General features: G+C 47.1%; 1 protein-coding gene across 1 annotated transcript in view; it reads left to right on the forward strand.

Moving 5' to 3' along the window:
• LOC118208669 (leucine-rich repeat-containing G-protein coupled receptor 6) overlaps positions 1–22,468 on the forward strand; it is a 94,652-nt gene that overhangs the window by 21,885 nt on the left and 50,299 nt on the right. Inside the window, exon 2 of the mRNA XM_035383553.1 lies at positions 17,002–17,073. Coding sequence (XP_035239444.1) covers positions 17,002–17,073 — 72 coding nt within the window. The remainder of the gene's footprint in view (positions 1–17,001; positions 17,074–22,468) is intronic.

Consider the following 22,468-nt stretch of genomic DNA (forward strand, 5'->3'; position numbering starts at 1 on the left):
TGTTCTCACAGAATAACCTGCGGCGCTTGCTTTAGCCAGATGCTAACTGGAACGAGGGGAGGTCAGGTCTGCCTTAAGTGCTGCGTTCACAGAAACTGCTTCTCGCCATTTTGAGGAGACGCGTATTTTTAGCCAAGCCAAATATTCGGATAAACAGAAAGCTGACGCGGACCCTTTCTGATGGCCCAATGCGAAGGCACCATCGCGTGGGACGGCCCAATCAGGAGGCTTCGGTGCGGGACGGCGGCAGGACACGGACGCGTTCTGGGAACGAGGGACGTGTGCGCGCACTGCGCGGATTCCTCCCGGTCCATGGGAACCCCTGCCCCTGACCTCCGAGGCGGGCTGGTTCCTCGGGCGCCACAATGGACGCATTGTGCGGGGCCTTTCCCGTGCCAGATTGCCTTCGGACGAACCGTGTTTGGCAAAGCGAGTCCCATTAGCGCAGCGGGACTAGCGGGAGGGGGCGAGAGCCGTCGCCGCTCCCCTCCTTTCGGCGGCTGAAGGGTTAACGACAGAGTAACTGCGGAGGGAAGAGTCGATAAGGAAGGCCTCTCTCTCTCTCTCTCAGCCCCCGAAAAACATTCAAGTGCTCCCTGAACAAAGGAATGCGTGCGACGGCCCAGAGCAGACAGCTATGGCTACGCCCAGGCCGTGCCTGGGTGGAGAACGGCCCGCTGTAGGTACAAGGCGGAGAGAGGGGAGAGGATCACTCAGAAGGGTGGCCCACCAGCTCCTTTTATAGGTTCTCAGACACTCGGATCTGAAATGCACCGAGATGCTTGTTTAGGGTGAAATCCCTCTGCTTTGTTTAAGATTGTAGAGGGTTTATCTTTCCCTGAGCTATCGAAAGGGTGTTAGTCAATAAGATCACATCTGGACTTGTCGGGGGTGGGGGAGTCCTCCGCTTCATTTGTTTGAACTTCAGCAAAACTATTTTCATTGCATTCTTTACACACAAAAAAAAGACTTCTCCGCTGACAGAACTAACAAACCAGTGAGCGGAGAAGGCCGGTGCTTAATGCTTCAAATAAGTGCTACTGACATACCTCGCCATCTTAGGCACCAATGTTGGAATACTACACTTTTCAGTACTTCATGTTGTTTCCATATTAGTGATAATATGACCTGCGTTAAACCCATCTCCTTAATAGAGTACCATAGGCTGAAGCTGTTGACTGCCAGTGATTGGTCACATGAAAGCAATATAAAAATAAGTTCAGCCAGTCCATCATTACTATTGGCAGAGGTGGAAATATCTGATTAAATCTCTTCTATTTAACATATTTTAAATAGATAAATTATACCCTTCTTTGTGAATTATATTTGTAACCCTCATGCAATTACCTTGTATCTTCTAAAAACACTTTGGACAGCCTTTAAAAAAAGAAAAAAAAGAAAAAAAATAGGAGTGTGTTTGTTTATCTCTCGAAAATAAATGTTTAATAAATGCCTTAACTCAAGATGATAGTCACTGAGCACTGAGATGATAGATGATAGTCACTGAGCACTGAGATGATAGATGATAGTCACTGAGCACTGAGATGATAGATGATAGTCACTGAGCACTGAGATGATAGATGATAGTCACTGAGCACTGAGATGATAGATGATAGTCTGAACCTGCTTTTTGGGCTGTTTTGGTTCTCGTGCTTCGCGCGCGGGAGCGTGACAAGATGGCCGCCGAGCGCGGTTAGCGTCAGGCTCGCGGCAGCTACCCAGCGCCTTCTGGCTTCAGATCCCCAGCCAAGCGTGGCGATGCAGAGCCGTTTAATGCGCTGCCTGGCAGCAGCCAGACTCCCCTGGCAGACAGGTGATAAACGGCTGTGTGTTAATGATACTTAATGCCTCCCAAAATCCCTGCAGTAGCATCAAAGACGCTGAAGAGCTCCGAGATAATGCGGCTGTATGGAGGGGATTACAGGGCAGAGAAAGGAGTTTGGACGGGACGCAGGGAACGGGGATGAAGCAGTGATCGCAGCGACACTTAGCGCCAACAAAGGGGCAGGACGTGGAGGAATGTGCTCACGGGGTAAGGGGCCAGCCCCTCCGAATAGACTCGTTAATCGGGCACAGGCAGCTTCCGTCCCCCCCAGACCACGCTAACAGGGAAGTGAAAGGCCCTGAGTCATCCGCTATCCGCGGTCGATAGAACATCGAATGCTACCCTCTGACGCGAGGCACGGTACAGTACTGCAGTCCGACATCCTCCGCAGCAATGGAAGGAGCAGATACCCGCATCGCTGGGCACGAGGGAATCGCGCTGTTATGAAGCCACATGCGGCACAGACATAATCGGCGGGAGTGGAAGAAATCTGGAATTTTTACAAGGCTGGCAGGTTGCCAAGACGTGCTCCTCGCAGATCAGTAACTGGAGTTCTGAACCGGCTATTCAAATAGCAGGAAACATGTTTTGTGTATCATTCTAAAACATAAATCCAGATGCCAAGGACACCGATGTTGTTCGCGACGCCCGTCGACTGAAACACAAAATGCTCGTGACAGAAAGGCCGTCCACCTGGCACCGGTTCGGATTTCAGGTATCTGATCTGTCTTGAGTTGCACGAGTTCCGTAATGCATCTGCACCACTCGCAGTCTTGCCTCCGCCTAGTAATATCCCCTTCAAGTGAACGGTGAAGCAGACACCGGCAGAGGCAGAAGCTCACTTTTCTATAGGCGATGTGCTTGATGTACAGCAGCCAGTCAGGTGCAGAGGGAACATATGCTTTTAAAATCATTTAGAAAATAATAGATTCTGCTGACAGGTCGTATCTAAAGGAAATCTCTATTCTGGAGACAGAAGGATTACATGTAGCCTTGTATGTAATTTACACTCCAGTAAGCCATCAGTATAGTTAGGGGAGCCCTGGAGGAAGATTTTTTTGTATCAACAAAGCAAGGTCATTACTGTTGAGTTCACATACTGACTGGCATGTTTGATCCACGCTTAATTATTTTTTTGGCCCAATTTAACATTTGGAAAAACCAAAATGTACAAATGCCTTATAGTATATTACGCAATGCAAGGGTATAATTCTGCGCAGGAAGTAAAAGATTAAAGGTTTTTTCTTCATTTTTCTGTCAAGTTCAAGTGTTCCGCCAACTTCTGGGTCTTCGCTGAGAACCTTTCACGTTCAGTGACAGGAAGTTGAACCCTGTCCAGCTTGAGGCCGGGCGTGCAGACGCGCAGATGTCTACAGGCCCGCGTACGTCGAGCGGCTGTGCGCTGTGTTGCTCAATGCTCCGTGGGGCATGAGATGCGGCCAAAAGTGCGTGGAAGAGACCGGGGCCTCCAGGTTCCTCGCTGTGTCTCGCTCCGCTTCCTGCACGGACTGTCAGAGTGTGTGACCTGCGACCTCCTGCCCCCGGTCCCCACTATGGCTTCTTTGTCCGTGGGCTTATTGAGGCTGGCAGGAGGGACAATGGCTGTGGATTGGGGGGGGGGGGGGCAGGGGGTATGGGGGGGCGTTGGGGGTATGAGGTCCGGGGCCAGGGCAAAAGTCTGGCCTTTTGTCAGCCCACACCGCCTCCGAACTCAGCCAGCGGGCGCTCGGTTCGCCCCACGGTACGAAAAGGCGGCCAGCGCCGACGTCTGTGCGGGATGAGCTCCGCCGGCTCGATGCGCATTCCTCCGTGCCGGGGACGCCTCGTTCCCTCATTCCTCCCTCCTCCTCCGTCCCGCGTGCGTGGCCTGCGACGCATTTCCTCCGTCGGCTCGGATCCACATTCCGCACCGGGACGCGCGCTCCGCTCGCCGCCCGTGACCCGCGGCGACCCGCGGCAAACCCCGGGCTCGTCCGCAGCTGCGCTCCTGACCCCCCCCGGCTGGCCCTCGTCAGACGGCATCGCGGGAAGCCGCCACTTCCTCCGAGTCAAGGCTCGACAGGGCGGCTGCGCTGCCGCGGCTCGCCGCGTCCAAACAGGGCGGGTCTTTCCCGGGGTCATTTCTGTCCAAATTAATTGAAGTGATTAAACTTTGGAAAGCAGTGAAAATCTGGATGTAGGCCAAAGCGTAAATCTTCCGAGACTTGTGGCTATGAAACTACAATAGCAGCCGTAGACATGCAAGCTCCCCGGCATGGATGGAGAGTCAATTGATATCCAAAGTGAAAGCATTTCCCCGTAGAGCATCCACGGACTGAACACTACGCTTGCTCACCACAGACATCCAGCCCGCCTCTCCTTTCTCTCAGAAACCATTATACGAGGAGCACAATAAAAGGAGGATATTGAAGGAAAACAAAATGCAGACTGTTCGGCCTTTCACTGTGTTCCTGTCTTTTCTGGGAGGTTTTCCTCAGGTGAAAGAGTGTCCTGTCCTCATTGTATTCCAAAGAAAAGGGGGCTGCTCCGGGCCACAAAGGAGGAATATCAAGCTCAGGAAGTTTGACAGTACGCGAAAGAAAAACATGTCCGTTGAAAGGGGGAGGGGAAGCGGAGCATTGTTTCCTCCTTCCTGTGTCATTGTGCGCCCATGTGAGCTGAATGCTAAACCAGAAGCAGCGCGACCACAAACACTCCTCTCTTTCTTCTTCTTCTTCTTCTTCTTCTTTTAAAACTTCATATTTAAAACGTAGCAGTAGCAGTTGCTGAGGCCTTTGGTTCAGATTTAACTGCAGGGATGAGTGTCTTTACAGAATATCGTTAAATTTCTGATTCTGAAATGCACGACATTTGCAGAACGAGGAGAGCACGTACTAAAATATTTCCTTTGTCAACAGAAATATTCAGTTATTTCTATATTAAATAAAGAGGAAACTGTGAAGGATACATTTTTTAAAATATCTTGCGCAACATCTCCAGTGGTCCATCTGTTTAAGTCATATCTCCGTCTGTTTAAGTCGTATCTCGCCTGTGCATTCACCACGTTTATTTCCCCCCTTTCGCCTGTATATTTGCTCATTTCCTGTCCGAAACGAAGGCGTCTCTCGCAGGTGCGCTTCCCTTCCTGTCTGACAGGCGTGTCTGTTCAGGCTTCAAGTGCCAAAAACAGCAACAACAACATCTCTAGCTACTGACAGACATCAGGGCGATGTTTATCTTTTCACTGCTCTTTGAGGTTAAACAAATAAAAAACAATAATAAAGAACACACTAAAAAAAAAAAAAAAAAAATTGGAGCAAGCCTGTTATCATACTGCTTCCCTTTATCCCATCACTCCATCAGGAACTGTGCAGAATCAGGAGGGTCCGTAGGTGTAGCCGAGGACACTTGCAATGAAAAGCAAATGAACACAAGTGGACAGGTGTGACCGAGAGACATAGGAAAAAAAAAAGAAAAACTGAGAGAAAGCCTGAAGGATATTTTCCTTTTGGGAAGTTTGGACAGAATCTTCCGGATTGAGGGAGGGACTGATGGGACGGGACATGGTGGTGGTTCGTGAATCTCAGGACCCCCTGAAAAATGAGTCCCGCGCTTCGAAGGTGACGGAAGTGCCTGAGGACAATCCGCTTGTCCCGTGGCTTTTTGGAGGGGGCTCAGGATTCACACCCCTGTGTAAATGTTTACCCAAACATGTCAGGTGTTAAAGGTGTGGAAAGTGACGGAAGGGGGCTGGGGCTGCAGGCCTTGGGGGGGGGGGGGGGGGGGGGGGGGGGGGGGGGGGGGGGGGGGGGGGGGGGGGGGGGGGCGGGTTGGGGGCACAGAGAGCTCACGGCGCAGAGAAATGGCTGATGGGTAACGGCACTGACGCGGTTCTTCGCCAGTTCAGCTGGAGCTCCTGCGCAGCTCAGTGGCGGATGTGAGCTGGGTGACAGGCGCTTAGTCTTGGCTCTCAGACTGAGAAACTCGACAGCAACAATTCCAGCATGTGTGCTGACATGCTTTGGTCATAAAACAGCTGGGACAAACTTATTAACATATCAAATGGTGCCCTCAACCACTTATTGGCTTCGATGTGTAATTGAAATGTACTCTTTGTTAACAGGGAGCAGAGAACATTTTTGTTGTTTTGGCTGTACTCCAGCACATTGGATTTGAAAAAAAAAAAAGATTTATAAAAACAATTAATATAAATGGTAAATGTGTGTATGATAAATGGTAAATGTAAATATGATACAATAAGGTCTGTAATTCCTTCACAGATTACCCATTGTGGATGTAAATGCCCTCAAATTAAAGCTGTCTGCACTTTAACCTCATATTCATTGTTCCATTTCAAATTTGCTGGATACAGAGCCAAAACAGCAAAAATTGTATCACTGCTTCAATACCTCTGCAGTTCATTGTATTTTGTCCAAACCATTTAATTTTGTAGCAGTGGTTAGCGGAGTCAGCTAGCAACCAAAGGGCTAGCTAAAGTTGTTGTAGTTTTGTTATTGTGCCGCTAGCTAGCCACAGAAGCGCTAGCTAGGTTGTATAAGGGTGTGTGATGTCACAGCTTTGCTTCCTGTCCTAGATTTGCATATTGGTGCTCAGGACAGCCTGAAAGGGTTTGCAGTCTGTGCTCTGGATCAGTCTGTTCTCTGAGTACTGAAAACATCACCTTGCAAATAAACACAATGAGTTTCGCTCCAGATCCGTCAGGTCTATCTTTGGACAAAATCGCTACAATATTCATAACCTCCTGAGACCCGGCAGAAAAAATGTTTATTATGCATTGACATTTTATTTTACAAGTGTCTTGGATGACAAAAACACATTTCAGTGAAAATATTTTCAAAAATACTATTTTTAATTTTTATTGAATGTCCCTTGTAGTGTAGGTTTCAGCATAGTAGAATATATGGCTCTTGAGATAAGTATGTTTCCCGCAGGAGACATAAATGAATTGCCTTACGGGGATACTGAAGAAAAGTACATGTGAGAGCAATGCAATCTCAGCCCACTGCTCCAGCACCTATTTCCGGTATCTCCCGTTCTTTGTTGGAGTCACAGGCACATTCAGCCATTTTTTGGGTTCTCAGAGGTGGTCTTGCCCCACTTTGAAAACCGCAGCACTTTGAAGATCACCCTCTTCATGTCTCCTGACCTCCTGGGAGCTGTGTGCGTACCCACCACAGAGAACAGGAAGTGGGGCGGCAGAAGTGTCGAAGCTCAGACTGTGTGCTTGTGGCATTTCATCTTTGACCTACCCTTCCCCGATTACATAATGTGGGAGGTTCAAAATGTTCCAGTAAATCTTTTTTTTTTTTTTATATGTGAGTGTCAGCAGAAACAACTACAAAGTGTGTAGTCGGAGTCGTGCTGAATACCCCATTTAGCTACTCATATTTCAAATTCAGGAGAATGATTGTGGAGGGCAGAGAAATAGATGTAATGGAAAGGAGCGATAAGAAACTTCTGCTTACTTTGTACTATGCACACCATTTAGCCTGCATCACAGAGAATGATGAATTACACAAAACCAAACCTGGCCACCCAAGTCTCATTCAATCGAAAAACACTGAGTTCCACACCACAGAAACCAAACCAGTTCCTCACAACAGGACCCTAATCTGCACGGCTTCGCCGTCTTTGTTCCCCCGTCTTGTTTGCCTTTTTGTGCAATTTCTGTATTGTCAAAATCTTTATGCCGTCACAAAACAAACACCTTTCTGCGAGGGCCCAGTTTCCTGTTACATTGAATGTTATGTAGGTCTCCACTAAATCAGGATTTCCAACACCCGTTTGTAGCGATTTGGTTGATTAAATCGAAAAGGATCCCACAGTCTACACATAGCTGCAAGGTATGCTAATTAGGAAAGTTCATATAGTCCTGCCAATATTTTCACCTATAGCAGAAAGACTTGCATATTAGAGCAGTCATTTACATTACTTAAAGCTTCATTTCCATTCCAACCTGCTTGGGTGACTCATTGTTATTGAGTAAAGTTTACTTTGATTTGTTTACAAGCATGGCACATTTCTTTCTCCAAAGCAATGAATATCTCCCTAAAGCATGTGAAGAACCCGGCATAATAACATCCTAAGAGCACCCAGGGCGTTGTTTGCTTAATTAGATCTGTGCAAAAGGGCTTGTTTTTTAAGCCCTATAAATGTGTGGGAATGCAAGGTCAACCAAGGCTCTGTTCTGAATTTGGGTGAACTGGGCAATATTCACATTGTTCCTTGGCCACATTGGCCACAGCGTTCTCCTGAGTCCAATTTAAGGCTATTTTTATGTTCTTTGTTGTTTACTAATTTAAATGACAGTGCGCTGCCTATAACAGTCTGCTTATGGTTAAACATTGGGAAAACACTGCCTAAAATCTGGGAAACAGAGCAAAACGTGTATGTGGAATGGTGCACCCGCATTTCGCAGCCCATTTAAATGGAACAACACTTCTACGGTATTAGCCATTAAAATCTGCAGCAGGCGTGTTCGTGACACGGCGTCTGAGATCGACGGCTGCGTTGCTCAATGACGCTTAACGAAGACCATAGAGCTGAGAAACGTGCGTTGATATTATCCAAGTCTTCTCAGAATGAACGAAACGCTGAAGTATGTGCCCGTCTTCAGGCCAGTACCTCACATGCTGTGCTCTCCGTGATGTTTTTAGCAATTTCAAAACCTCTCGCGTGACCACTGGTGGAACATCTTGTGCAGTGCGGCTCGAAATTAGCCGTCCCTCAGTCAATTGCACCAATAAATCAAACGGAACGCTATTATGCTTTCTAGATTTATGCACTTCTATCTGTAGACTTGCAACTTTGGTAAAGCAAATATGTTTATTTGCCAAGTAAATATGTTTCCAATCATGCGATACACCAAATTAAACCATGAAGAGCACCTGAAGCTTTAAGAACACAATTATGAATTGAAATTGCAGGCTCCAGGACTACTTGGAAATATTAGGGCACATAAATTATTTGAAAACTGGAATGCAGTTTCAGTAATAGACTTTGTGCATAAGAGTACGACTGTACGACTGTTTTGCCTGTGAAGTTTGTCATACTAATTGTGTGAGGGAAGAAAACGTAGGAGGGTGTACATGCACATGATAATCTAACAGGGTAATATCAAAGGATTCATTTGAACCCTTAGAATCAGAACGCTTTTCATAGCATTATGGCTATATACAATAAGCAGTTGGCAGCAATGGCCAAAACAAAATAAATTCCATAAACTGAGAATCAGTTCAAAGTTAAAACACAATAACTTTAAAAAAGGTATTTAAAAAATCATCCAAAAAAAGTAAACTAACAGCCTGAGGAAAAGGGCTAAATAAATTAATTTTGGACTCCTCAAAATGGGAAGGTCGACCTGAATCATTCCCGACCTGCCTAGAAAAAGCAAAAACTACAAACCCAAGAGAAACAGAAACTCCACTGAACCAATTTAAACCAGCATTCAGCAAACCACCCCCCCCCCCCCCCCAACAAAAAAAATCCCTACTGCAATAAACCTAGCAGGGCAGTATGACAAATAGCCAGGCTGAGAAGAGGCGTTGTGGATATTTATAGGCTCCAGAAGACCATACGAGGGCAGCTCACAGGCAGCGCAGGTGTAGGCCTCTCCCAGGTCAGCACATGTGCGGATGATTCCTTATTAGCGAAGGGGAAGGACCCGGGGCTGTGACCTTCCTTCCTGCTTCTGGCTGGCCACAGGGTCTCCTGGTTTTTGTTTATCACCTTAATAATATCAGCGACCAATTCAGACCCAGGAAACCAGGTGAGGTGAATTAACTGTGCGGTTGACTGCTTCAGTTGATCAATTGAGGGTGGAGCAACAACAAAAACCAGCTGATCCTGCGGCCCGCCAGGAGCAGGAATGCAGGTCATGGAACTCGGGGACAGGGAAAAGATACCCACACACTCAGGACACTTCAGTAGGAGGGGACAAAACAAATAAATAAATCAGGCAGAGGAACATAAATTAAGAAGAATAAAGCAGTTTATTTTCGGCCAGGTAAAGACAGCACAGGGTGCACAGAGAAGCACGTTCAGCCTGTGCCTGGGCTGCACAGGAGCGCAGGGAAGCACGTTCAGCCTGTGCCTGGGCTGCACAGGAGCGCAGGGAAGCACGTTCAGCCTGTGCCTGGGCTGCACAGGAGCGCAGGGAAGCACGTTCAGCCTGTGCCTGGGCTGCACAGGAACGCAGGGAAGCATGCTCACCCTGTGCCTGGGCTGCACAGGAGCGCAGGGAAGCACGTTCACCCTGTGCCTGGGCTGCGCAGGGAAGCACGTTCAGCCTGTGCCTGGGCTGCACAGGAGCACAGGGAAGCACGTTCAGCTTGTGTCTGGGCTGCACAGGAGCGCAGGGAAGCACGTTCAGCCTGTGCCTGGGCTGCACAGGAGCGCAGGGAAGCACGTTCACCCTGTGCCTGGGCTGCACAGGAGCGCAGGGAAGCACGTTCAGCCTGTGCCTGGGCTGCACAGGAGCGCAGGGAAGCACGTTCACCCTGTGCCTGGGCTGCACAGGAGCGCAGGGAAGCACGTTCAGCCTGTGCCTGGGCTGCACAGGAGCACAGGGAAGCACGTTCAGCCTGTGCCTGGGCTGCACAGGAGTGCAGGGAAGCACGTTCAGCCTTTGCCTGGGCTGCACAGGATACGCAGGGAAGCACGTTCAGCCTGTGCCTGGGCTGCACAGGAGCGCAGGGAAGCACGTTCAGCCTGTGCCTGGGCTGCACAGGAGCGCAGGGAAGCACGTTCAGCCTGTGCCTGGGCTGCACAGGAGCGCAGGGAAGCACGTTCAGCCTGTGCCTGGGCTGCACAGGAGCACAGGGAAGCACGTTCAGCCTGTGCCTGGGCTGCACAGGAGCGCAGGGAAGCATGTTCAGCCTGTGCCTGGGCTGCACAGGAGCGCAGGTGTTTGTGTACACTCCTCCTTCTCTCTGTCTTCCGTCTCTCACCGCGCACGATATCCGTCTCGCTAATGGTTTCTGCCACAAGCCTTGCACGTGTTCCCGCCCAATTTCAATCCCAGGCTCCCGGAGGCAGGGCGTTTTTTTTCCCCCTCTCTCTTTGCTGTCTTTAGGGAGGTTGTGTGTGTGGGGGGGGGGGAGGGGGGAGGTTCCCCTCCAACCTCCTCCGGCTTTGATGATGAAACAGCGGGAGGAGATTAAAGCATACCTTTGCCAGGAATCATAGGAAGGACGGGGCCCTTGACATCCACTTCAAAGATTGAGCATTATACAGCCTCTTCTCTGCCTCAACTTGAACAGCAGAGCAGTCTGGTCACGTTGCTGCCCCGGATTCCTTCAATATGGATCTTCACTTCTGTCTGGGGGCCCTGTTTAATTTCATTTACATACATGCATATATATATATATATATATATATATATATATATATATATACATACATATATGCATGCTTAAGGGTGAGTCAGAATTACAAATTTTAGTTAAAAATGTACTTACCTATCTGGTGTGAAAATTGAGGACCTCAATCCATCTTTCAGTTGAAATACATAGTGGTCATATAAACACTGCAAACACATTTATAGCCAGTTAACTTGAATACTGCCTTACTTTACTGCTAGACAAATGAGGTGTGTGCTACAGAAGACTGGGTTCCATGAACGTTTACAGTATGACTTTCATTATTATAATAAATGTAAGCAATCACTTAACTCAACATACTGTGTGAGAAGAAAGAAAATGAACTTGCATTTAATGGTGAGTCAAAGTTAATATCATACGTTGAATAAATCTTACCTAGAGTGTCATTCGAACAGAATGTTCTCTATAAAAAAATCTGGGCATCATAACATCACCTAGATGAATAAAATGTGTTGTGTGACCAATTAACCCCCTTCATGCACTCTACGTAGTCATAGGTTCTGATGTTTCCTTCATGCCTGATGTCTATGTCACCAGTTGAAAATCATAGCAAAGCGTGTAATGCACCTGGAGCACACCAGTGAACAGGTAAAAATGAGCAGTGGACATTCATGAAAGAGGGTTAGGACCATTTCACTGGAATTTATAACCTTAAAGTGTGCTTAGACAATACTGAAGGAGACCATTGATTTTCTTGATGACCTCACCCATGGTTATGTTGGCAGTTGTAATCCACAGACAATGCAGCTGACCACATACGCACATTATTTGGCAGGTCCCAGATGGCTTGTGAGTCACAAAAAAAAAAAAACACTGAATACGTGGAAGGATATGTCCGAGATGAAGTCATGCTCACCCTGAGATAATCCGTCAAAAAAGAATTATCACAACATACTGGCACCAAAATAGAAATGGTGAAGGGTTGATGCTTTCATTTGGACGCAATGGCAAAACAGCTGTTGTAGATTGCGAGAGTTTCATTTGTGCACGTAAATGACCTTTATTTTCATGCTGTTGGACAGTTCCCCGCCACTGTTGTTTTCCAAAACATTGGGGAGGAATCAGAAAAGGAGAGGCATGAACCTTTAACAGGTGAGGCCTACCTGTGGTTTTGTGCCTGAGGTGAAATATGATTCACCTGTGATTCTACTCTCTCTGACAAGACCAGTTTTTTATTTGACAGTTGTCACTACTGCAGACTTTGATAGGGATATAAACTTTGTAAGACAAAATTCAAAGTGTGAAATATAAAAACCACAGAACTTATTGCTGACACCCTAACATCACAGCTAGGCATGCCCACGGTCTTAAAGCTAAACTTGCACATGCTTTGGAGGGTGAGCTGTTAGTGGACCACTCCACTTCTGCCATCTGGTTTACTATAAAACCTTCAAATTTCCAACCTCCTCAACAGTAGGGTGGAAGATATCTCACATATTGAGTAATAAAGACATAATATTTATGAACTTATGAAAAAGCCTGTTTTTGTACTATAGCCGTAAAAACGCATGTCACAGATTCTGTCATGTCAAACACAGATTCGGTGTTTTGTTTTTAACTCAATGTCATCATCAAATGTGGCCTTCATCCATTATAATTTAACTTTTTTTGAAAATCCAAACAGATATTATCAGATTGATATAAGTATCGTAGCCATATTAGATTCTAAAACCTTTTAGAAAAGTTACAAAATCCTGGTTCAATATTTGCTCTTTACATCACGAGAATACCTTGCATGTGTGCAGTGCTTTTTTGTTTTGCTCAGTAATCACCATACCCAATGTGTCTAATTAGGCTCTTCTTTTCCACAGTCAACTTAGCATAATATTGCTGAAGCTTGTGTGGAGGTCCATAGTGCTGTGACTCACTGCTGAAGCTTGTTTAGAGTGCCATGGTGCTGTGACTCACTGCTGAAGCTTGTGTAGAGTGCCATGGTGCTGTGACTCACTGCTGAAGCTTGTTTAGAGTGCTATGGTGCTGTAACTGAATGCTGAAGTTTGTGTGGAGGTCCATGGTGCTGTGACTCACTGCTGAAGCTTGTTTAGAGTGCCATGGTGCTGTGGCTCACTGCTGAAGCTTGTGTGGAGGTCCATGGTGCTGTAACTCACTGCTGAAGCTTGTGTGGAGGTCCATGGTGCTGTGACTCACTGCTGAAGCTTGTGTAGAGGTCCATGGTGCTGTGACTCACTGCTGAAGCTTGTTTAGAGTGCCATGGTGCTGTGGCTCACTGCTGAAGCTTGTGTGGAGGTCCATGGTGCTGTAACTCACTGCTGAAGCTTGTGTGGAGTGCCATGGTGCTGTGACTCACTGCTGAAGCTTGTGTGGAGGTCCATGGTGCTCTAATTTACTGCTGAAGCTTGTTTAGAGTGCCATGGTGCTATGACTCACTGCTGAAGCTTGTTTAGAGTGCCATGGTGCTGTGACTCACTGCTGAAGCTTGTGTGGAGGTCCATGGTGCTGTAACTGAATGCTGAAGCTTGTGTGGAGGTCCATGGTTCTGTGACTCACTTCTGAAGCTTGTGTGGAGGTCCATGGTGCTGTGACTCACTGCTGAAGCTTGTGTAGAGTGCCATGGTGCTGTGACTCACTGCTGAAGCTTGCTCCAGACAGTGCTGACCTCAAGGTTAGGGAGAAGTCCAGGAAATAGAGAGCCCAGCCTCATTGTGCTTCAGATGAAATACTTTGTTTCAGATTAAGCACTCTGAATGGCTGAACCCTGCCCGGGAGATCTCACCTCATAATATTGACACACACAGGTTTTCAGAGCTGCCAGGGCTTTCCTTAGCTACACATTCAGCCTGGGGGTTGGCTATGCATGAGATATGCCTTCACAAAACCAGAACGTCATACCAGACATCAGCTAAACATTACTCAGAACATTGTTATGCGAGGCCAAGAAGAACCTCATTCTCCAGGCAGCAAATAAATACAACGGCCATATCCGCTTTGTTTAGTTTAATAATCTCCGGAGTTGATATGTCTGTGTCCTCTAAGCTCCTGCCCGCCATGGCAGGACAATCCAGGTCAGATTCCTGTGTCTCCTCTGCATGTAGTTTTCCACAGGCCTGCCACAGCAAATTAGCATTCAGCCGGTCCTGTTAGACTGGCTGACAAAACAAATAAACAGCCACACCTCCGTCAGAGGCATTGCTCACACGGTGGATATTTTCCAACAGTTCCGTTTACATTTTCGTGCCCGGTGGTCTTGTTTTATGACCAATTACCCTCTTGTCTGGAAAACGACTTTAGCAAATGCAAACGAAGATAAAAGCAATAATTTGGCACTTCGATTTTGGGACAATGACCTTAAAATCTCAGACAACCTTGACAGTGAATCAAAGAAGACTCGATGGGCTGTTTCCTTTTTTTTCTTTTTGTAAGGGAATGGTGAATTAATCTGATGTTTTTCTCATCTGTTTAAATGTTTTTACAGTTGTCACAACCTTCCTGTAGCAGACTTAGCATTCCAGGAGTTTTTCTATTCAGGGAATGGTTTTCACCTGACTTCTTGATCCTGAGAACATTGGAAGATCTTACAAAGATTTAATTAACCATCAATAAATAACCCCAATTAAAAAAACACCAACCATAGTATCCCCCTCACTAGTTCTTGACAGTGACAGTGTGTTCTTGATTAAACTGCCTGTTCATGCCCTTTATTGATATTTGCATGTGTCTGCTTTGCCTTGCAGTTTGAAACAATGCACGGATATCATGGTTGAGAAATAAATGTTTTAAACCGCAGTTGTCCCTAGATGATGATGTCTTTCCCTCAGACTTTTGTGCCAACATCACAAAACAAAGAGTCATTGGCCTTACTCAACATTTCTGAGCACAGCCCTGAGCATGCTGGGGTGTTAAATGCTTAATTAACTCAGGAACCACACCTGCATGCAAGCACCGGCTTTCAATATACTTTGTATTCCTCATTCACTTTGTGTTTTACTTTGCAAATGAGTTTTGCGTGGTAATTCATACTAAAGGAAAGACGTTGCAAGACGTCACTTTTTAATTTTAATTGTTTAAAATTAGTTTAATTTTAAACAATAATTAATGAAACAATAATTAATTTTAAAAGTTTAATTGCGGTAAAAATAAGCATGTAGAAGCATGCATTATCTTATATAGAATAAGCAAGAGCATGTAAAATAAGCATGAGCTATATCCTTCACCAATATTTTATTTTAATTAATGATGAGATGCAATAATTTGACATGGGTATATAATTGGATGTAGACTGGAGTATATAGGTATATTTGGAGTTTTAAAAAAAAAACATTGTATTTTTTACACATGGACATGAACAGCGGATAATGCGATATTTCCAGTGAATGAATGATAAAGTAGCGCCTACATAAAAAGAAATATGTGATATTAAGGAAGAACACCTCTCACCCCGCCCACACGCAAAACCCCTATCAATGAAGCCGTGTTTTCACGCGACGCGCCGATACACTTTGAAAATCACACGTTTAAGGGTTTAACGAGTTTTATCCGCCGCAGAAATCTGCGCGCTGTCATCGCAGCGGACGGCGATCGCGGTCGAGATCGGGCCGCAGGGACGGGCGGCGTGACGTGCCCGAGCGGGGAAGGCATCTGCAGGGAGTCATAACAGACGGGGGAGATGGACGTCGCGATACGCACGGTCCAGGCGCGGAGAGATGGAGCCCCGCGCTCCCGCCATCCCTCGAAAGCGCGGCGGCCCGGCGTGCGTCTGGGGAAACCGACGGCTAAATTATGAGGGAGTCCCGGAAAACATCTGGAAGTAGAGCCCGACCCGATCGCCCCCCCACCCCCACCCCCCTCACCCCCCCCAGCGCTTCAAAAAGTCAGGCCAGGAGGAAATCGCATCAGCCGTAGAATGATTCAGTGCGGGAAGCGTTCCGCTGCGTCGTCTCAGATGGACGGACGGACGGCGGGAAACGCAGGTGCGGAGGCTCTTTGATATCAGAAGCCTCATGTTTCACCGAAAGAAGGGTCTTGGATTGTCAGCAAGGGGACCTGCTCCGTGTAGCAGGGGTCCCGTCCCGGAGATAGACGGCACGGGCTACCACGCAGCGACGGGACAGGTGCTTACCGAACGTTTTAACAAGCCTGCAGGCAGCACTGGTGAGGGAGCTACCTCAGGGCCAAGAACTTTTTGGGAGTTACTACCAATGATCAATGAAACAGTACAAGGCCCTCCCCAGCCTCTGTACAACTTGCCTGTTCCACCCTCCTACCTGTCCTGTGTCTAGTGTTCACTTGAAACAAAGGGTGGAGGGGGGAGTGTTTACACAATAATAAAAGGCCAATGCCATGCTGGGACACATCCATGTTTTCCACCAGATCCCTCAGTTATAGGTTTCAACCAGATAGCTTCCAAAGCTGGTGATGCTGGGTAGAAATGTGAGAATTTCCACGTGAATGAAGGATAATTACTGTGCAAATATAATGTATATTCTTGATTTCTGTTTTTGAAAATCATGAGGTAAAAAACGCAAGTGCACAGGGGAGATGTCCTATTGCAGCATTCAGATGTTTTCCAGCCGTGCACTCTTTCCGAGAGGAGTTCCACATGTTATTAAATAGGTTTTGGGCAAGTCGAAGAGTCTCTGTTTCTATTTCCAGTAGCTTCCCTGAGGTTTGCCTGATAAAGTGCTGCGTGAGATTATCCTCACGCCACTCCAGAACATTTCCAAATGCTGGGTGGGGGGGGGGGGGGGGGGGGGGGGCGGGGGGGAACCCAGTACCCCTGCCGAGAATGTATTTTTCGGGGCTGCGAACTAACCCTCGGTTCTTCTCCCGTTTTGACAGGGATCTCAGCATGAACAACATCAGCGAGCTGCAGCCCAGCGCCTTCCACAACCTGCACTTGCTGGGAGAGCTGTGAGTACTCGCTCGGTCACGCTCAGCTCTATCCGCTGAGCCTGGGGCCATAGCTGGGAATACAACGTCACTCCAGCATTGGGGTGTATTTTTACAGTGGGTTGCTAATGCGTAGAATAGCTTGGCAGGACATGTAGCATTATACCTCTGGGCTTATACCTTTGGGCTGTTCAAGACCAGACTCACCATAGAGGTAGATGCTTTCTAGACAGTACTCAGTACAGCATTTTTAATATTCTTATCACATTATTGATTTTGATACTATTATATCATCCATCCATCCACCCATCATCTATACCCACTTATCCTTGGCAGGGTCACAGGGGGTGCTGGAGCCCTATCCCAGCGTGCATTGGGAGAGAGGCAATTATTATATCACAACAAATTATTTCCCCACATCAAAAAATGTTTGCGAAATTCATTCATTTTTGAGATGGCAATATGAAGTATATTGCAATAACAGAATTCAGGTACTACGATGTTGGCCCTCAACATGAAGTTAGCGTGGTTAGCATCAGGTAAGGGTTTGTCCATGCTCCACTCATCCAGGAATATCAGTGTGTACCCTCGAGTGGCTGGGTTTCATCGGGGTCTTATCGCAGCTTGTGTACAGGCAGTCAGGCCAGAGCAGGAGGCTCTGTACAGGCAGAGAGGCCAGAGCAGGAGGCTCTGTACAGACAGTCAGGCCAGAGCAGGAGGCTCTGTACAGGCAGAGAGGCCAGAGCAGGAGGCTCTGTACAGGCAGAGAGGCCAGAGCAGGAGGCTCTGTACAAGCAGAGAGGCCAGAGCAGGAGGCTCTGTACAGGCAGAGAGGCCAGAGCAGGAGGCTCTGTACAGGCAGAGGCCAGAGCAGGAGGCTCTGTACAGGCAGAGGCCAGAGCAGGAGGCTCCGTACAGGCAGAGAGGCCAGAGCAGGAGGCTCTGTACAGGCAGAGAGGCCAGAGCAGGAGGCTCTGTACAGGCAGAGAGGCCAGAGCAGGAGGCTCTGTACAGACAGTCAGGCCAGAGCAGGAGGCTCTGTACAGGCAGAGAGGCAGGCTCTCCCCGGTGCTGGGGAGAACGGCTCTGTACAGGCAGAGAGGCAGGCTCTCCCCGGTGCTGGGGAGAGCGGTTCTGGAGAGGCCCGCTCCTGCGTGCGGCGCGTCTTCAGAACAGCGCTGTTCTCGCCAGGGCGGGAGAGGAAGCGCCCGGGCCCCTCCGGCGTATCGAGTACACCGAGGAATAAAGAAACGGCCAGAACTCAGATGCCGCGACGATTGTGCGCCGCTTTTGTACAGCAGAGAACTGGAAGCTTTGTTTCCATTGTGCCGATGAGAAAAGGGCTCTGCACACACCCACTCTTAAACAACCAGCGCTCTCCATCGCTGCCGATTCGCATCCTGTGCTTCAAAATGGACGAGAACAATCCAAAGCACAACAGCTAGCTCCGATGGCACAGCCTGCAGAGAAATGCATCTCGTGCAAACTTATTTAACCTTCAGCAGGTTCAGTAAAGCGCAGGTCAGAATGTTCAATTAAGCAGTTGAGCTTCTGAACGTAAAATCATGAAAGAACAGGAGTGTTAATTTAGGCTGTCCAGGCTGGCTTAAATCACAGAACTGCAGTAGTTCTTGCACATGTGCAACAAGTCAAGTGCAAAAGAAAACTTTCCTGCGAGGGGAAGACAAAGGCTAAGGGGAAGAAGTGGGGTGGGCAAGCGGGGACTCAGAGTAGCAGAATGAAGCCTGAAAGTGATCAAAGACGTTCCTGCTGCCACTGATACCTTTAATAGCGAAGGGAGAGTGGGAAATGAAGCCATTTTGGCAGTCAGGCCACACAACGTGCTGATTTGTGTGTGTGTGTTTGCATGTGTGTGTGTGCGTGTGTGTGTTTGCACGTGTGTGTGTGTGTGCATGCGTGCATGTGTGTGTGTGAGTAAGTGTGTGTGTACGTGCATGCATGTGTGTGTGCGTGCGTGTGTACATGCATGTGTGTGTGTGTTTATAAGTGTGTTTGTGTGTGTGTATGTGTAAAAGAGAGGGTTCCAGTCTCGCCTGCCTGTGGGTTCCCCTAAGGGGCAATTTGTTCAGGTGAATACCCGGCTTAACTCAGCTGAAGGGGGGAGGCAGGGGGGTATCAAGTGTTAAATTGAAAGCACCTGGTGGGTCCCTCATGTCGAGTGACAGAAATGCTGCAGAGCAGACGAGAGAAGATGAGGACAAATATTTTAAATGGTCTGCGGATTGAAACACCCTGGCACCTTCACAGAGGACTGTGAATCCAGCACACATGTGGGCCACAGGGGACACAGGCATCGTGGGAAATGTAGTTTTCTCAGGCTACCTCAGGGTATATTTACCCTACTTCTGACAGGGCAAACTACAGTGTCTTTCATTTAAATCAAAACAACTTATCTCCCAGCATGCCCCGCTCCTGTCAGCACCACCACTGCTCTGCATTTAACACAGAAAAATAATGGTTTATTATTTACATAAGAATGTATGGATAATTTAACCGCATTGGCAGAAACTCCCATCCAAACCCAGAACTGAAACCTCTGAATACATTAAACATACACATTTCCCAGAGATCACTACACACCCAAACCAGTTACAGTTCTAATTGCGTGACTGGGACTGTACCCAAAACAAGAGGCAGAGAATATTAAAAAATGTTTTCCATTGAACACGCACAAACTGCTTCAGGGATGATTACTGGCTCAGATATAATTTTTTCCCAGTATGGCCAGATATAACAGCCAGTACATCCTCAGTGTGTGTCATATGATGAGCAATGGCACTCAGTAACGATGGCTAAGAAATATCCAGACACAATTATATACATAAACCCCTAAGTTTCCCACAGAATATGACTGCAAGGGTATACACTGTATGAACTGGTTAAATATGAGCTTTATGAAATAACAAGAACACAATATGCACTATGACACAAACTTACCTGATGTGCCTTACCTGAAATAATAAATTAGTTGAAGGAAATGTGACAGTCACAGTATGCAGTCATCACTTTCCAGCAGCAGATCAGGTTTTAAACCTTAGCAACAATCGTCAAGCTGACTGATGTACAGACGCCGTCAGCGGGACATGCTTTGTATCCATCCAATGAAGCGCTGTACAAAGATTATGGCAAAATATTTTTAGATAAGTGTGAATGCCGAAAAATGTTGGGTTCCTGAAAGCTAAAGCTAAACATGACAGCAGTGCTAACAGGGGGGAGAAGTCAGCAGGACAAAACAAAATAAATAAAGAAAGATATAAAATTCAAAGGAAATCGAAATTCACTGCTTTTGAACATGGAGAGAGAAATGGGAGCTGTCTCTTATGGGGGCATCTGTTAAAACAACGGAAACAAAGCAGGGAATTGTTTTATGGGGAATAAACCATTAAGTTTTAATTTCCATTTAGCACGACTGACTTGATGTTTTGCACTGATGGTACACACAGCATTGGCGTGTCCTAATCCCCGAGTCTGAGCCCTAATGGCAGTGCTTTGAGCTCTCTGAGCAGCTCAGGCATTTGTTTCTGTGGACATCTTGGACTTGATGGTGATTTAAAAAAAAAACTGTTTCAAAACACGCAGTTCCAATATCAAACACTACTTACTCCAAAAGTATACTCCAAAAGTGTAAATCACAGATAAACGTAATCATGAAGACTTTATATGAAACAAAGAGAATGCAGAGCTATTGAGCTTGACGGCATTTCAGCAAATATCTTATTTACAAGGTTTTGTCTCTCAGTAAAATGAAAATGGTGAGTGATTGAGAGGTGGTGATTAAGGAAAAGGTGTTTTTCCTTTAATTATTAAATAATTAATGAGAATGCCTTCTAGTTCTCTAAAAGAGTTGCTCGCTAAGCAGGTTCAAACGTGAAACCATTTCACGCAGCGGACGAGGAGAAGAAAAGATGTTTTGTGAAAGCACACCTGATGTTAACTAAAGAGGACAAGTATGTCGGTTAAGTTCAAGGGCAGCTCGTGGTAAAAGTGGGAGGCTTAATTGTCAGACTCTGCGTTGATTCAGGAATTTGCCGTATCTATTCACATACTGGCACGTAGTCTGTGGTATTTGTTTTGACATCTCATGTACTATGTGTTTAACGGACTGTTTGTTTTACTTATAGTGTTGACTGCTCTTTGGCAGTAGCCTTGTTTAATCTGGACACGGTTGTTTAGAGGATTTGATGTGCCCCCTACATTCAGACCTTGTTTGTGCCTAAGTAGAAATGACAGCATGCACTTCTATAAAAGTCAAGCAATATCTCTTTGGGTATAGAAGTTCAGTGACCATCACAATCTGTCTTCTTCTGTCAAGCAAGTAGAAAGCTGGAAACTAGGGGAAACAAGGGGAAATAATAAACTTTAAAAAATTTAATTTGCAACACGTTTAATTTTCTTGGGATGAGATTAGGCAGTGACGTTCTTGGATTTTTTGCGAAAACGGGGAAACTGCGTTTTTGGTTTCGGGACAAGCTCCCAGGCTGAGTTCTTGTTCCTCCATGAACACTCAGAAAAATGACGCACCTCCATAAACGCTGGACACAAATCAGGCGATGGACATGAAGTTTCCGTCAGCCTCAAGATTTCCACACAATGCGCCGCACCGCCGGGAAATACCACCTGTTCTTTTTTTTTTTCTTTTTTTTTCTTTTTCCCATCAAAGCAGTAAAATATATGCAGGCCAATCAGAAGTCTGCTTCTTTCTTCATGTCTTTCCCTTGTTCAAAAACAGAAATGTGGAGCGCACAGGTAACCAGATGAGGGCAGATGGTGAGATAATGGCGAGTCACGTAAAGAGAAACGCTATCGGGTGACCCGCTCCGCACCCCCCCCCCCCCGTCCCCCGTCCCCCGTCCCCTCCCCTGGGGAGGCACCGGGCCCCATCCAGGCAGCCCCTCCCTTCCAAACGCGGCTTTTTTGGGTGACGTCCAGGACCTTTCTCGGCTCCCCGGTGCGGGTTTCTTCAAGCCCCTCGAGGAGGAGAACGTTACGAAGCGCGAGGTCATTCGTCTGCGGCGAAGACGCCTCGGGAACAAAGAGAAACGAGGGCCGAACGAAGCCTCCTGTGACAGCTCAGCGCTACGTCCTCCCGCTTTCCTCCAGCCAATCGGCTGCTGTCATCACAGGCCTGTACCCTTCGGTTTTGCCTGCAGCTGCACAGACACCTCACATGATCTCAGACAGGGCCGTGCAGCTCCTGGAGGGCTGCAGTACCTACGGCTTTTTGCGATTAGGCTCTTAGGGGGAAACAAGGAGTGTAGAGCCACTCATTTAGTTAAATTAAGCACTCCATGTGTGATATGAAGGGGTCGCTCGCCCTCACCGTGATGCTATGAACAGCGCGGCTGATACAAAATGGATATCTTCAGTCTGGCTAATGCAAAATGGCTATCTTCAG

Source organism: Anguilla anguilla, chromosome 11 (genome assembly GCF_013347855.1).
Source record: "Anguilla anguilla isolate fAngAng1 chromosome 11, fAngAng1.pri, whole genome shotgun sequence".
NCBI classification, from domain to species: Eukaryota; Metazoa; Chordata; class Actinopteri; order Anguilliformes; family Anguillidae; genus Anguilla; species Anguilla anguilla.